The sequence below is a fragment of the Dendropsophus ebraccatus genome, chromosome 15 (assembly GCF_027789765.1).
Source record: "Dendropsophus ebraccatus isolate aDenEbr1 chromosome 15, aDenEbr1.pat, whole genome shotgun sequence".
NCBI classification, from domain to species: Eukaryota; Metazoa; Chordata; class Amphibia; order Anura; family Hylidae; genus Dendropsophus; species Dendropsophus ebraccatus.
The window spans coordinates 63,238,887-63,255,217 of record NC_091468.1 but is presented as its reverse complement, the minus strand read 5'-3'; the positions used below and the strand labels follow the sequence as shown (position 1 = coordinate 63,255,217).

General features: G+C 43.1%; 1 protein-coding gene across 2 annotated transcripts in view; it reads right to left on the bottom strand.

Annotated features, from left to right (window-relative positions):
* The window catches only part of TIAM2 (TIAM Rac1 associated GEF 2), a 208,183-nt gene that overhangs the window by 81,497 nt on the left and 110,355 nt on the right, over nucleotides 1-16,331 (bottom strand). For both annotated transcript variants that reach the window (XM_069954907.1, XM_069954908.1), the window contains exons 8-10: nucleotides 12,999-13,184; nucleotides 9,920-10,066; nucleotides 8,975-9,055 (exon numbers count right to left, since the gene is read on the bottom strand). In XM_069954907.1, the coding sequence (XP_069811008.1) occupies nucleotides 8,975-9,055; nucleotides 9,920-10,066; nucleotides 12,999-13,184 (414 nt within the window). The remainder of the gene's footprint in view (nucleotides 1-8,974; nucleotides 9,056-9,919; nucleotides 10,067-12,998; nucleotides 13,185-16,331) is intronic.

Below are 16,331 nucleotides of genomic sequence, written 5' to 3'. Positions count from 1 at the left end.
CTTATAATGGAGCTCTATGGAGCCCGACTCTTTCTAACTCACAGCGGGGAAAGGACGTGTTGCAGCACAGTCTTCTCCTGGCTCGTTCTCCTGATCGGTACAGGTATCAAAACTTCTGACATGTCTCTATGACGTCTCTATGACATTTCAAAAGTTCTTTTTAACGACAGTGACACTTTAAAGAACGTTTTTTTTGTTTTTTTGTTTGTTTGTTCCCCTTTAACCTGTCCATGCTACCAACAAGTTTACTCCATCTCAGTCTTTCGAAAGGGCTAGATGATTCTTCTCTTAGCAGATGTTCATGAACACTGTTACATTCCAGCAGGCAAGAACTGTTCTCTGTTTTCAAGCAGTCAACAAGCTTGAAAAGTTTTACATCATTGCCCGAAAAGAAAATTAACTCAGAAATGATAAACCGAGGAACGTGACTGGCAATATCGTCTGTTTTCAGACAAGGTTTATTTCTCAGACATCCTATAAAAGGCTCTTGGCTGTAACCCGGAACACATGGTCCTTTCAGCTACATGATGTAATGGACATTCCTGACATAACGCTGACGCTTCTTCTTCCCCCTTAACGCACAAATATGCCCCCTACTGGAACAGAAAAGTACCCGAGCTTTTATTAATTTTCCAGTAAATAGGTATTCTCCAACCTGCTGTCCAGTAAATGCATCTATAATGGAGCCCCTCTGCCCAGTGTCGTACTGCACTTCTTTATTAGTGGTCGGTGCAAGGTAGAGCAGTCACCTCAGCGGCTGCAGTGTAGGGGGGCCCTATTACTTGGAAAGATTATCGTGCAAAAAATCGTAATATTGTTCAAATTTAACCCCTTAAGGACAGAGCCTGAAATGGCCTTAATGACAGAGACAAATTTTAAGAATATGACCTGGGTCACTTTAGTCATTAATAACTTCGGCATGCTTTTACCTATCCGGCTGATTCTGAGAATGTTTTCTCGTGACATATTGTACTTTACATTTCTGGTAAATTGGAGTCGATATTTATAACGAATATTTATGAAAAAAAAAAACAAATAATGTGAAAAATTTTGAAAAAATGCATTTTTCCAACTTTGAAACTTTTTTGATTATACAGAAAGTGGTTATACCACATAAATTATATATTAAATAGCATTAGCAACATGTCTACTTTACTAAACGATCTTTCATTTTTTTAGACAATAGAAAGCTTAAAACATAAGCAGCAAATTTCCAAATTTTCAGTAAAATTTCAAAATCAGATATTTTTAGGGACCTGTTCAGGTCTAAGGGGCCTGTATGTTAGAAAGCTCCACAAAGCACCCCATTTCAGAAACTGCACCCCCCAAACTCTGCAAAAGCACATCCAGAAAGTGTTTTAACCCTTTAGGGGAGTCATAGAAATAAAAGCTAAGTGTGTAAGAAATTTGAAAATTTTAATTTTCTGTGCAGATTTTATTGTAATCCAATATTTTTCATATTTATAAACTTATTACTAGAGAAATTCACCCCAATATTGATTGCCCCAATTCTGCAGTTTATAGAAATACCCCATATGTGGCCCTAATGCATTGTTTGACGGAACCACAAGCCTCAGATACAAAGGAGCGCCTAGTGCATTTCAATGGCTCCGTTATATTTGGTCATTTCTGACTGTACCACTTCAGGTTGGCAGAGGCTCTGGGGTGCCAAAACCTAAAAAACACCCCTAAAGGGACACCATTTAGAAAACTAGACCCCTCAAGGGGTCACCAGTGGGGTCCATATGCTCACTACACCCCTTGTTATATTCCCTGAGGGGTGTAGTTTCCATAATGGGGTCACTTGTGGGGGGGTTCAACTGTCTTGGCAACACAGGGGCCTTTTAAATGCAACATGGCCCCTCGAAATCCATTCCAGCCAAATCCAGCCTCCAAAACCAAATGGCGCTCCTTCCCTTTGGAGGCTTACCCTGCATCCGCATGGCGCTTTATGTCCACATGTGGGGTATTTCCATACTCAGGGGAAATTGCTCTACACATTTAGGGCCACATGTATCATCCTGCGAACGGATGATTTTCGGCGGAAAGTGCCGATTTGCGTATTATTTTATACGCAAATGGCCGATTTGCGAATAATATATTCGCAAATCGGCACTTTCCGCCGAGTACGCCAGGGGGGCGGAAATGGGGCGTGTAGTGGGCGGAACGTTGGGCGCGGATTCAGAGTCCGCGCGATTTACCATCCGTTCCGCCCAAATATACGCCGAAAACCTACTCCAGTCCTCAGCTGGCGTAGGTTTTCGGCGGTCCGCACCAGCGCGCACGGGATTTATGTAGAGGCAGTCCGCCTCTACATAAATCTCCGTAGCGCCGGAGCTGCGGGGGCATTTTTAAGTCCGGCGTAAAAAACGCCGGACTTAATAAATGCCCCCCTTAGTGTTTTTTGTTTCTTTTAACCCCTTGTGAAAATGAAAAAATCAAGACAAGATCAATGATTTAGTGTAAAAATTAAACATTTTTTACACTAAATGTTGGTCTAGCCTTGATTTTTTCCATTTCCCCAAGGGGTTAAACAAGAAAGTGAACACAAAACGTGTAGGGTAATTTCCCCTGAGTACGAAAATACCCCACATGTGGGCATAATGTGCCATATGGGCACAGGGCAAGTCACCAAAGGGACAGAGCGCCATTTAGAGGCTGGAATGGAGGATGGAGACCATGTCGCAATTAAAAAGCTCCTGTGCTGCCAGGACAGTAGAAACCCCCCACAAGTGACCCCATTCTGGAAACTACACCGCATAAGGAATCCAACAAGGGGTGCAGTGAGCATATGGACCCCACTGGTGACGGGCACAAATGTGGAACATGTGCCGTGAAAATAAAAATACAATATTTTCATTTTCACAGCCCAAATGTGGCCGTCACCAGGGGGCCATATCCCCACTGCTCCCCTCGTTAGATTCCTTATGGGGTGTTGTTTCCAGAATTGGGTCACTTGTGGGGGGTTTCTACTGCCCTGGCAGCACAGAGGCTTTGTAATTGCATCATGGTATCCTCTAATGGGAATGGCGGCCATATCTATTTAGCTGGGGAAAAGGGACAATTCTAATTTATTTGGGGGTATTAGGCCAATTATTAGTTTATAAGGTTGAAAATGACAGGTGTCCATAAAATTCAACCTGTGTTGATCCAGAGGAAGGCAAAAAAACCCTCGTGAGGCAGACGACAGTAGCCTCATCACAGGGGAAAAATTCCTTCCCGACTCCATAATGGCGATCAGAATAATCCCTGGATCAACGTGACCCCTGAAATAGGAATAAGGGACAGAATTTAGATAATGTAGAACTCCAATGACGTGTGGTGCGCCTTGGAGCGATCCAGTATGCAGAGGCCGGGGTGATCAGGACAGGCGTCACACTGGAAAATGGTGTCCTTCCTGATCCCCCTGTTACGCCACATTCTGCACTTCTTCTGGGGTCTCCTGTGTTCCAGTGTGGGGGACGTCACCTGGAAAATGTTGTCCTGGTGGGAACCGGGGTCCCTCATATCCAGAAGCGCTGGGTCCGCTCCATGGCTGCTAAATATTAGGGCGCTATTACTGCTTCTGATATGTTCGGATCGTGCCGCAAGCTACAGTAGCTCAGGCAGCGAGGGACCGGAAGAGGGGGTGCTGGTATAAAAGTTATCCCCGTACAGGTGGTAACCTCTATCCAGCAGTGGGAAGATCAGTTCCTGAATGATATCCCCACTAACTTCGAGGATGGGGGGGGGGTTAATCTGGGGGTGGATTTGGTAGTCCCTTCCTACATACACTCTAAGGGTACGTGCACACTGCGGAATGGCGAAGGATAACCCTTTGTGCATTCCGCAGCTGGCACCTGCTGGCGGACTGATGTGGGCGCACGTCTCCGTCCGTGTCATAGACTCCATTCTATGCACGGGCGGATTCTGCCCTCTGTCCAAAGAATGAACGTGTTCATTCTTTGGACAGACAACGGAATCCGCCCATGCATAGAATGGAGTCTATGACACAGGTGGAGACATGCGCCCACATCAGTCCGCCAGCAGGTGCCAGCTGCGGAATGCACAAAGGGTTATCCTTCGCCATTCCGCAGTATGCACGTACCCTAAATCTGTAGGTGTACCCTGAGGTACTCTCACAGAGTTTGGAGAATTTCACGGCATACCGTCATCTCTTATTGGGACGGTACTGGCGGAAAAGACGTGTCTGGGGGGCAGCGTACACTACGCTACCCCCAGATACGTCACTGGATGATGAGGACGATGAGGATGAATGGAGGAAAGAAGGATCCCCCCATTCATCCTCACTGGCTGTTTCGGTGTCAGAGGCAATAATAGCGTATGCGTCCGATACCGAAAACACCCTGGGGGCCATCTTTATACCGGGATTGGTATATGGGGTATGTAAATGTGTAGTGGTGTAGTGTAAAACTTTATTCCATGTAGTGTGGTGTAGTGTAGTGTTTTTTACGTGTTTTTTTGACAGTAAGAAAAAATATCCCTACGCCAAGAAAGGAGCTGCTGCTAAATGCCGCATTTATGTGCGGCACTTATCAGCAGACAGTGGCGGTAGGATATAGGGGGGAAAAAACACCCCTACGCCAAAATGGAGGAGTTGCTGATCAGCGGCGCACTTATATGCGATGCTGATCAGCACTCAGCGGCGTTAGGGCGCAAAAAAAGAAGAAGAAAAAAATTGGAGAAAAAAAAAAAAAAAAATCTTTTTAACCCAAAGCAACTGATCAGTGAATGATATTCACTGAACAGCCGCTAGGGGGCAGTAGAGCGACGCTGCCGGAGATTGCCGAGGCTTGCCGAACCCGAGGACCCGAGCGATTACGAAGATTTCCGACGCTGGACGACCAAACCCGGAAGTGACCCGAAGAAGACGCGAGGACGGCGCGGACCGCAGATCTTCGCTCGGGACGCGCAGATCAGGTGAGTATGGTACACCTGCACCACACACACACCTGTTCTGCACCCCTCAGCTACCTAGCTGAGGGGTGCAGAACCCGACAAAACTTCTTTTACAGTTTGATCGCCATGATGGGCCGGCCGGTATTGGCCGGCCTATCACGGCGATCGTGGGGGTGGCATCGGCGCCATCTTTACACAGTACACTAATGGCGATTGGTGCTATCTCGGACAGCACCAATCGCCATTGCTTTTCGGGTCACCGATGACCCGGAAAGCTGTTTTCAGCTGCTATATGCTGATCTGTATTGATCAGCATATAGCAGCGATCGTCGGCACGGGAGGGGTTAATCACCCCCCCCCCCCCGTGCCGACGAGCAGAGATGGCCTGCTATACATTATAGCAGGCCATCTTCCCCGACCGCTGTGTGTATAATGTTCTGTCACCAGTTGATCTGAAAGTTTTTGTTTTTTCTTGCTGGAGTAACCCTTCAAATTCAAACAATTCACCAATGTCTTTCCACAATAATTGCACCGTGTAAAACGCCCTTTAGTGCAGTGCACATATAGACAGCGGAGCAGTGAGCAGCGGAGTTCCATTATAAAAGTGCAGTGAAGAAGCGAGGAAGGTAAGTACGGCTTCCCCACCACCTTCCCCTCCTGCATTAGTGCCTCATATTCAGGGTATACATACCCTTTAATCCATAATGTTCTCTTAATACAATTTGACCACTGGGGGCTTTTAATTACAAGTTTCCCATAATGTTATGGTGTCCAGTTACAGTGGTCATTCCAAAAATGAATATTGTAAATTTAAAAGACTACGGTATATTAGAGGGGATCAGTCAAATTAGAAAATATCATTGACATATGTCAATCATTACAACTGATAAACAGTGCAAATTATAGAGATCTGAATCTGCGCACAATAGACGTCAACCTCCGTTTTTTTTTCTTCTATTCCACATCGTGTCAGCTGCTCAAAATCTGCCCAACTGTTGTTCTGAACACGGCGTACAATACAATTAATTCCATCGGAATATTTTACTCAACAGATTTCCTGGAAGAACATTACTCACAGATCTCAATATGATAACACTGTATTTCATGTATTTCAGACATCTTTGCCCAAGGATCAAATTTATGCATTTTTCTATGAGCTGTATTCGCCTTTTCCATTAGTTTTGTGATCACAATAATATACACGACTATCATCATTATTATTATTTATTTATTATTATCCTTATGCATGTAATATTATTATTTATTAATTTTAATTATTATAATTTACTTCATTATTATTAATAGTTTATACTGTATATTTATTTATTGTTATCCTTATTTATTATTATTATTTATTTATCATCATCCTTATTTATGTATTATTATTATTTATTTAAGCTGAGACAATAGGGTTGAGAAATCAGCAACAAAGAAATCTCGGGGAGTCTGTCCGATGGGTGTAGGTTATTCAAGAAGAGTTGAGAACAATGGTATTCGGGAAATTTTCCATCAGTGACAGAATCACTTGTGTAATTAGATAAGAAATCGAGATTACTGATATTTCTAGGATTACAAATAATAATTTGGAATTTAATGTTTTCCCATCAGGGCATAGTGTGGGAAAAAGAATCAGAGGCTCCATTTACAGCTGCACGGCGGCACGTGCTGCAGCAGCGGTCTTCTCCCTGTTCTATCTCCCGATTGGTGCGGGTGTAAACACTTTGACCCGGACTGATCAAAACGTTTCATACGTCTATATGACATGTCAAAATGTTTTTATAACCACAGGTAAACTTTAAAACGCAGATGTGAACAGGGTCCTAGATTGAAAGAAAGTCTACGTTCACAGAACATCATTGAGCAGAGTGCTAGTTTATCAAATAAAAAAAATAAAAAAAAAATATATATATATATAAATTATTGTACAGTAATAGAGAGGATGGGAAACACAAGGGCGGACAGAGACTGCAGGGAGCATGAAGGAAAGAGCAGTGCAGATGTGGGCACATACATGCAGCACTCTCTGTCCGGGGAGAGAGGGGTTACAGCTATGGAAAGATTACCTCCACAGTCCTGTCCTCTGATGCAAGCCCCAGCCTGAGGTGGATCTGCTATGATTTGGAAGGTGATGGAGACTTCCTGGCTCAGACAGTACAGTGCTGTAGACCCCGCGATGCAGACCATGCCCCTCCCCTACTCATGCGCCCACCCAGTACAGGGAGCTCTTAAACCAAAGCAATGCTCTTAAACCAAGTCACAATTTTGAAAAACTGTGAGCTCTTAAACCAAAACGCTCAAAACCAAAACCAAGGTACCACTGTGTATATATATATATATATATATATATATATATATATATATATATATAATATTTATCTTCTAATTCGGCCAACAATGACAGATATTCTTTTTTTATGACCAATTTGTTGCAGATAAAACATTGAGCTCAAGTAATAGATAAATCAATTAATCAAAATAAATTAAAAAGACAAATTTGGTCAGCTCTCCTAGAACACCATTCAGGATGCTATGGCTTTTGCATTTTTTTTGTGTTTTTGTATGTTTGCAACTTCAGCCATAGCAACGTGCTCCTGCCTAGTGTGAATGGTGTTCTAGGAGAGCTGACCAAATTTGTCCTTTTTTTTCTGTGTTCCAGATGGGGGGGGGGGGGGGCGGCTGCCTCTACTTGGTCGTGCACTCCAGCTATCCCACCCAGGTGGTGTAATTACTTGTGCCGGTATAAGACAGATCTTGCATGCCCAGAGCATAGGCGTATTTCATGCCATGGAGAGGCCATAGTACAGTGTAGGACTGCCCCATGTATGAGGCCACCGTAACGTGGTGGGGCAGTTTACACCATTTTTAAGTGGTAACCAAGAGCCTCATTATTTTTGTGAAAGTTTTTTTTGGGGCAGTTGGGGGGGGCTGCTTTTAACATGTCTGTAGTGGGTCTGTATCTTGCCATTGCGGTGAGCTGTTGCATTTAATAACAAAATAAATTATATAAATATATACGTGTGTTTGTGTAAAATAAAAAAAAAAATAATTTGCCCAACAATTATTATAATTATTTTTTTTTTACCAGTTTGTTATAGCTAAAACTCTCAACATTGAACTCAAGACTTCTCTATGCACACATAGAAAATGAAAGAATTATTTACTATGGTGTTGTCTCTGGCTCCTCCCCCCTGAGATAACACATCATCTTCCATTGTCTCAGGAGGATTGGCTGGATCTGGTCTTTGAACCCTGACTCTGCCCCCCTAAATGATGTAAGAGCTTTTGCAATGCATTCTAGGAATTGTAGTACTGACCAATGGCTCAACCTGATAGTAATGAGATGGGACGGGTTTTTCTTCTCATTTTAGGGAGTATAAATGGGATAAATGCCTCGATCAACAATCTAGTGACTATAACCTGTAATATTTGTTTATTGCACTAATGTTCCGGGATTCACATTTAGGCCCATATATTAAAGTGACTCTGTACCCACAATCTGAACCCCCCCCCCCAAACCACTTGTACCTTCGGATAGCTGCTTTTAATCCAAGATCTGTCCTGGGGTCCGTTCAGCAGGTGATGCAGTTATTGTCCTAAAAAACAACTTTTAAACTTGTAGCCCTGTGGCCAACGGGAGTATCTGTGCCCTAACTTTGCACCACCCCTCCGTCCCTCCTCCCCACCCTCTTCATCATTAGGAATGCCACTGGAACATTTTCTCCATGCTGAACATTGCACAGGTCCTTAACGATCCAGCCCATGTGCTGGGCTGACACAGGTGAGGAATAGGAGACAATCTGCCTGGAGCATTCCTAATGATGAGGAGGGTGGGAAGGAGGGACGGAGAGTGCACTGTTAGGGCACAGATACTCCCGGTTGGCACAGGGCTACAAGTTTAAAAGTTGTGTCTTTTAGGGCAATAACTGCATCACCTGCCAAACGGACCCCAGGACAGATCTTGGATTAAAAGCAGCTATCCGAAGGTACAAGCGGTTTGGGGGGGGGGGGGGGGGTTCAGATTGTGGGTACAGAGTCGCTTTAAGTTTTTTCAAGAATAACCAAAAAGTAGGCTTACCTCATTGGAGTCACTCACATTAGGTGGGATCTGTGTCCCAGGGCCTGACTGGCTGGACTGGCTCCCATTACTATCAAAAATCTAGGCAAAAGGATAGAATATACATAAGAATAATTCAAAATCTAAAACATAAGCGTGTGTCTGCATCATGTATTCTAGCGCTCATTACATTTAAGGAGTATTCCAAGAAAAATTAACCTATCCATAATTATCCATAATTAATCCCCTATCCATAGGATAGGAGTCAAATAAGAGATCACGGGGAGGTCAGACCTCTGTACCGCCCACAGATCTCTGTATCAACCCACGGGACCCACAGCTCTATTGATTCCTATGGAGCCGCTGGAGAGAGAACAGAGTACAGCACTCTTCCACTTACTTGGCTCTCTCCAGCGGCTCCATAGTAAATAAATAAAGCCGTGGGTCCTGTGCCGTACCCGAGGTTCTACTAATGACCCAGAGGCAGAGGGTTGATACGGAGATCGGCAGGGGAAACAGGGGTCGGACACCCCGTGATCTCTTACTTGTCCCCTATTTTGTGGATAGGGGAAAAGTAAAATTTTCAAAAAAGTTTCTAATTTTCAAAAAAGTTTCAAAACTACAATTCCCATCCCGCCTGGACAGCATAAGCTTTGGTTTTAGCTGCCCAGGCCTGATGGGAATTTTAATTGGCGAGACGTTAATCTGACCCCCCTGCGTTAGGCTATGTTCACACGCTGTATAAACTATGGTAATTTGTCATGAACGGCCATTGTTTAAAGCTGCCTACGGCCGGAATTAATGAACACGATCATAAATTCCGCCCATAGGTAGCAGTAAACAACGGCCGTTCACACCGAATGACCGTTGTTTATACAGTGTGTGAACATGGCCTTTCTCTGCATTAGAAATACAGATTCAATTATCTGGGACGTTCTTTGTAACCTTGCCGTCTGATTATGTTACCTGAGTTATTGAAGGACGTTTGTCTTTCCCCCTCCTTGCCAGGGTATCCAGCCCTTTAAGGGAAGAAAATAAACTCTTCTTGATCTGCACTTTATGTGACAGCGAAAATGTCCGTTTCCGTAAAGCAGATTCATCCCGAGAGCAAATCTGGAGAAAAAAAAAATTGTCAAAAATTCAATTTTTACACTGAAAACAAATTACTGGATTACAAAATAATGCTGCTTTCTGCCAGAAACAGTGCTGCCTCAGTTTGTGTGTTCCATTAAAGTGGAGCCACATGCAACCAGGTGACAGGTGCGGCACTGTTTCTGGAAGAAAACCACTATGTTTTATTTAACCCCTTTAACCCCAGTTTTCTTCATTTTTTTTATATTGTCACATAAAAGGGGTTGTTCACCAAAACTTTTTTTTTTCTTTCAAATCAACTGGTGACAGAAAGTGCCAGAGATTTGTTATTTACTTCTATCACAAAATATTAAGTCTTCCAGTACTTATCAGCTGCTTTATGTCCTGCAGGGAGTAGTGTATTCCTTCCGGTCTAGAGAGCAGGACAGGTCTTCTATGTGGATTTGCTGCTGCTCTGGACAGTTCCTGACATGGACAGAGGTGGCAGCAGAGAGCACTGTGTCAGACTGGAGAGAATAAATCACTTCCTGCAGGGCATACAGCAGCTGATAAGTACTGGAAGACTGGAGATTTTTTTAAATAGAAGTAAATTACAAATCTCTGGCACTTTTTGGCACCAGCTGATCTGAAAGAATTTTTTGGGGGTGAACTACCCCTTTAAGAGAACTTTTTTTAATATTTCATCCACATAGCCATAAGAGTGATTGTTTTCCATTTTTGGGGGGAATAACCCCTTCCCGACCCATGACGCACAGTTACAGCATGGGTCTGACCAGGGAGTATGATGCAGACTCTGTTGTAGGGTCTGGGGTATACCACGCATGCGCTGGCTGCTATTCGTAGAAAACACCTGTCGGTAATTACCGACATCAGAGATCAATAAATAGCGATTACAGGATCCAAACGCTTTGGTGCTCAGTGGGAACCTGACAAGTTTGGGATTGTTGGATTCATACTGACATTCAGAATAAATGTAGCATGTCAGTTTTACCGAAAACTGTGTAATTACTTTTTTCTCCCCATATAAATAGTTTTTTTTTTTTCTAGCTTCATAATATATTATATGAAATAAATGGTGCCAGTAAAAAGTCCCACAAAAAAAATAACCCCTTAGGGGGCCTTTACACAGAGAGATTTGTCTGACAGATTATTGAAGCCAAAGCCCAGAATAGGTTTGAAAAGAGGAGAAATCTCAGTCTTTCCTTTTCGACCTGTTCTCTGTTTATAGTCTGTTCCTGGCTTTGGCTTCAAAAATCTGTCAGATATATCTCTCTGTGTGAAGGTGCCCTTATACTGCCAGAATAGTAACAACACATGTTATGTCTGAGAAGGAAGAAAACATAAAGCTGGGTTCACACTATGTTTTTTTTTTCATCCTTTTTACAAAAAAACGTATGGAAAAACAGATGCATCCATTTGGATCCATTTTTCCATTGATTTTCATTATAAAAATTAAAAAAAAAATTACAAAACGGATCCATTTTTTTAACGTACACAAAAACGTGGTTGACCACAGCAGTTGGGCCACATCTTCTGACTGGAGGGCCCAACTTCCGCAAAGCCCCACCTAGGTTTGTATGGAGCCCGCCGTCATAGCGACAACTGGGCTCCAGCGATTCTGGCATGGGAGACCCATGCTGGGCAGCTAGACTGTTGCTGTAAGAAAGCAGCAGCCTAACCCAAAGCCCATAGTGACCTCCCTGAAAACAAATATGAGCAGTCACTAAGGGGTTAAACTGGCTAGGAGGGGGTGGTTTACACACAGTCAGCATCTAGAGATGAGCGCAACTGGAGCATGCTGGAGTCCGATCGTCCGGCATTGGATTCCCGGTGGCTGAAGAAGGTGGATGCAGCCTTAGGGAGCCCTGCTGGATACAGCCACACTAGCTGCATCCAACTTCTTCAGCCACCGATATTCTAAGGCCAAATATTCAGACTCGAGTTGCGCTCATCTCTATCAGCAACATCTTCAACCTGCTTGGCCCTATGGTCTGGTTCTCCCCCCTGCACCAGAGCAGTAGTTATTATATTGTATGTAACAATACCTAGTGCAGCAGCAGTCCCCCCTCTGCAGGTAGGCCCCATACTGTATACCCCCTCTGCAGGTAGGCCCTATACTGTATACCTCCCCCTCTGCAGGTAGGCCCCATACTGTATACCTCCCCCTCTGCAGGTAGGCCCCATACTGTATACCTCCCCCTCTGCAGGTAGGCCCCATACTGTATACCTCCCCCTCTGCAGGTAGGCCCTATACTGTATACCTCCCCCTCTGCAGGTAGGCCCCATACTGTATACCTCCCCCTCTGCAGGTAGGCCCCATACTGTATACCTCCCCCTCTGCAGGTAGGCCCCATACTGTATTCCTCCCTTCCCCTCTGTATTTGGCCCACGTACCCTCCATCCCCTCATTTTCAGTGTCCCCTACTGTGCATCTTCTTACCCCTCCTGCCTCCCCTGCAGCCCATGTTGAGCAGGTGGGGGCGGAGCATAACAAGTCTGGCCCTGATTGGCTGATGCTCAGCAACCAGTCTCAGGAATCGGTCAGCTGACTATAACTAGGGCTTACAATTGGACTAGGGCTTGTATTTCAAGCCTACTCCACAAAGCCTGCAAAATGAAGCTAGGAAGTATTTTCAAAGTAGGTATTATTTTCGGAAAAACACAGTAGTTTAGCCTGTATTCTGAAACACTGGAACAGATTCTATTAACACCGTTGTTCATTCTCATTTGTCTCAGTCACATCTGGTTTAGATCTTCCATTTCAGAGCCTGGCACATCTGTACATCTGCACATTTTGGCAATGCCAAATCGGCATCGGTATCACCAGGCTATGAGTGAACCTCCTAGGACTGTTCACATTCATATAATGGGACACTCTATTCATACATTCCATACATTCTACAGACCAGCTATAAGCAATACGTTATCTATCAGTGGACGCATATCGACTTACCAAGGCATGGAAAGAGGAGACAGAAAATATACCGAGCCTTCCCAGTGCCAGTTTTGATGGTCTTCCAGCGGCTGCTAGTAAACTTTTGGGGTTTGGCAGCTCTCCTCCTTGCAGGCTGGATAAATAGCAGCGCATACGGAAAAGATCCATATTAAACTTTTCCAAGTTCTGTTCCCACTGTTGAATCTGTAACAAGGATTTAGCTTAGTCATCAGAATCAGGTTCTCACATATTTCTAAAAATCAGCATTAAACCACAAGATGTTTCTCTGAAGAAATGTATGGTCCAATGGGGATCCGGTCACACGGTACTCCAGCGTGCATGCACGGCATTAGAGATGAGCAAACTTTTCTAAAGGTCCAAACCTAACCGTAAACGAACCGCACTAAAACAGCTAAAGGATTGCAGGTTCAAAAAATTTACTCATCTATACTTACCTGTTGCTCATCTATACTTACCTGTGCACACTCCCCCACTGTCGTCCTTTTCCAGTGTCCCCCGCAGCCGCCAAAATCTTGTTCAGCCAATCACTGTCATGGATAGGCTAAAAGTGCTGGAGGTAACTGGAGACAACGGAGACCCGGAAGAGGACAAGTATGTGTTTTGTTAGATGTGCGGCAACCATCTTCCCAAACCTGATCCAAACTTTGCAAGAAGTTCGATTCGGTACTGAACCAAACTTTCGAAATTTAAAATGAATCTCAGTTCAGGAAGTTTAGTTTGTTCATCTCTACACAGCATCTGTAATTATATATATAGATATATATAGTATCTTTATATATATATATATATATATATATATATATATATATATATATATGTATATATATATATATATATATATATATAGCATAAATCTATTAAAGCGATCCTGTATCCACCCCCAAACCGCTGGTTTTGTCTGTTTTGATGAGAGTAAGTCCTTCTTGGTTGTGTCTTGGGTAAAAAATTATCTTTTAATCTGCAGCAGCTGAGTCAATGATGCGTGGCATATGCACTGTTTAGACAAGTGATGAATAGGAGAAATCCTGCCCAGGGGTGTTTCTAATGATGAGGAGGGTAGGAAGGAAGTAAGGAGAGGCATCACAGGCCTAGGGCACAGACACTCAAGGCCACACTTTATTGACTTGGCTGCTGCAGATTAAAAGATAATTTTTGACCCTAACCAAGGCACCGGGCACGTTTTAAAGAAGTCCAGCAAAAATATTTATTGTATTGCCCCCCTAAAGTTATACAAATCCCCAATATACATTTATTACGAGAAATGCACATAAAGAGCTTTTTTCCCTGCACTTACTATTGCATCATGGCTTCACTTCCTGGATAACATGGTGATGCCACTTCCTGGATAACATGGTGATGTCACTTCCTGGATAACATGGTGATGTCACTTCCTGGATAACATGGTAATGTAACTTCCTGGATAACATGGTGATGTCACTTCCTGGATAATATGGTGAGGCCACTTCCTGGATAAAATGGTGATGTCACTTCCTGGATAACATGGTGATGTCACTTCCTGGATAAAATGGTGATGTCACTTCCTGGATAACATGGTGATGTCACTTCCTGGATAACATGGTGATGTCACTTCCTGGATAACATGGTAATGTAACTTCCTGGATAACATGGTGATGTCACTTCCTGGATAATATGGTGATGCCACTTCCTGAATAAAATGGTGATGTCACTTCCTGGATAACATGGTGATGTCACTTCCTGGATAAAATGGTGATGTCACTTCCTGGATAACATGGTGATGTCACTTCCTGGATAACATGGTGAGGGACACTGATCATTCCTCTGCCATCATCCTCTCCAGCAGCCACAGCCCGCACAGCTCTGGGAGTCGGGTCGTGACATCACCATGTTATCCAGGAAATGACATCACCATGTTATCCAGGAAGTGACATCACTATGTTATCCAGGAAGTGACATCACCATGTTATCCAGGAAGTGACATCACCATGTTATCCAGGAAGTGACATCACCATGTTATCCAGGAAGTGAAGCCTTGATGCAGCAGTAAGTGCAGGGGGAAAAAAGCACTTAATAAGCATTTCCCATAATAAGTGCATATTGGTGATTTGTATAACTTTTGGGGGACAATAAAATACTTTCATAAAAATTTTCACTCGACTTCTCCTTTAAAAGACAGGACTGGGAAGGACATACTCTCATAAATGGACAGTACCAGAGGTTTGCAGAGGTGGGTTGGTGGATACAGTATCACTTTAAATGCTGCATCATATAGATAACCAACCTTTTATCACTAACTTCTCCAAAACTCTTTATGACCTCTTATATGGTATGTATAGTCCTCAGTAGAGGCTTATAGTGACCATAGACAGCACTAGATTTACAAGCAACTATCTAGTCTCCACCATCTATAAAGTCATGTGCTACCAATAGAAAGGAGTCAACCAATCCAAACTTTTCACTATTAGCCAAAATGAAGAGCTGCAATGGCGAGAAGCTCTCGCTCTGGAGAAATGCTCATGGTGTCGTGTTACTGAAGGGAAAATGATCAGATGGCGAGCAGCTAAGCTCACTGTGGGGGTTCGGTCAGAGATTACCTATATACATGGGGGACTCCTTTACAGAATATACGGAATTCTCAGCAGTCACGCAGGTTGGTGGTATTCTCACTTGTAATGCACAACAGTCTAATAGAAGGGAACTACTACTTTATATGCTTGTTATAGGCGCTCGGACAGTAGATAATGTGTTGATCCTCACCTTTAAGCTCTGCGGCTTAGATTCTTAACTCCTTTAAGCCATTAATTACAGACTAAACAGAATAAAAACCAACTGTGTACAGAATAGCGGCCATACAGCCCTCTCTAAATAATGACAATAACATATATACTAATAAGATCATTAGCAAACAAGGGTCTGCAGCAAATCTGCCAAGTGTGAACACAGACTTAATCGGTATGACCTATATACTCTACAGGGACTACTTTTTAAAAATGCACATGTGTGTAATATATTATACAGTATATATATATATATATATATATATATATATATATATATATATATATATGTATGTCAGTATTAGGCTATGTTCGCACAATGTACTGTTTCTGAAAAAAAAAACAGCCATTGTTTGATTAAAACAACGGCCGTTCTTTTCATACTGCAATGAAATGTATTGAAGTTAATGTAACAATGGCTGTTGTTTTCATGTTGCTGCATTGACTTTAATGTATTTCATTGCAGTATAAAAAGAACAGCCGTTGCTTTAATGAAGACAATGGCCGTTGTTTTTTGTTTTTTGTTTTGTTTTTTCAAAATGAGTACGTTGTAAGAACATAATTTATTTTAATG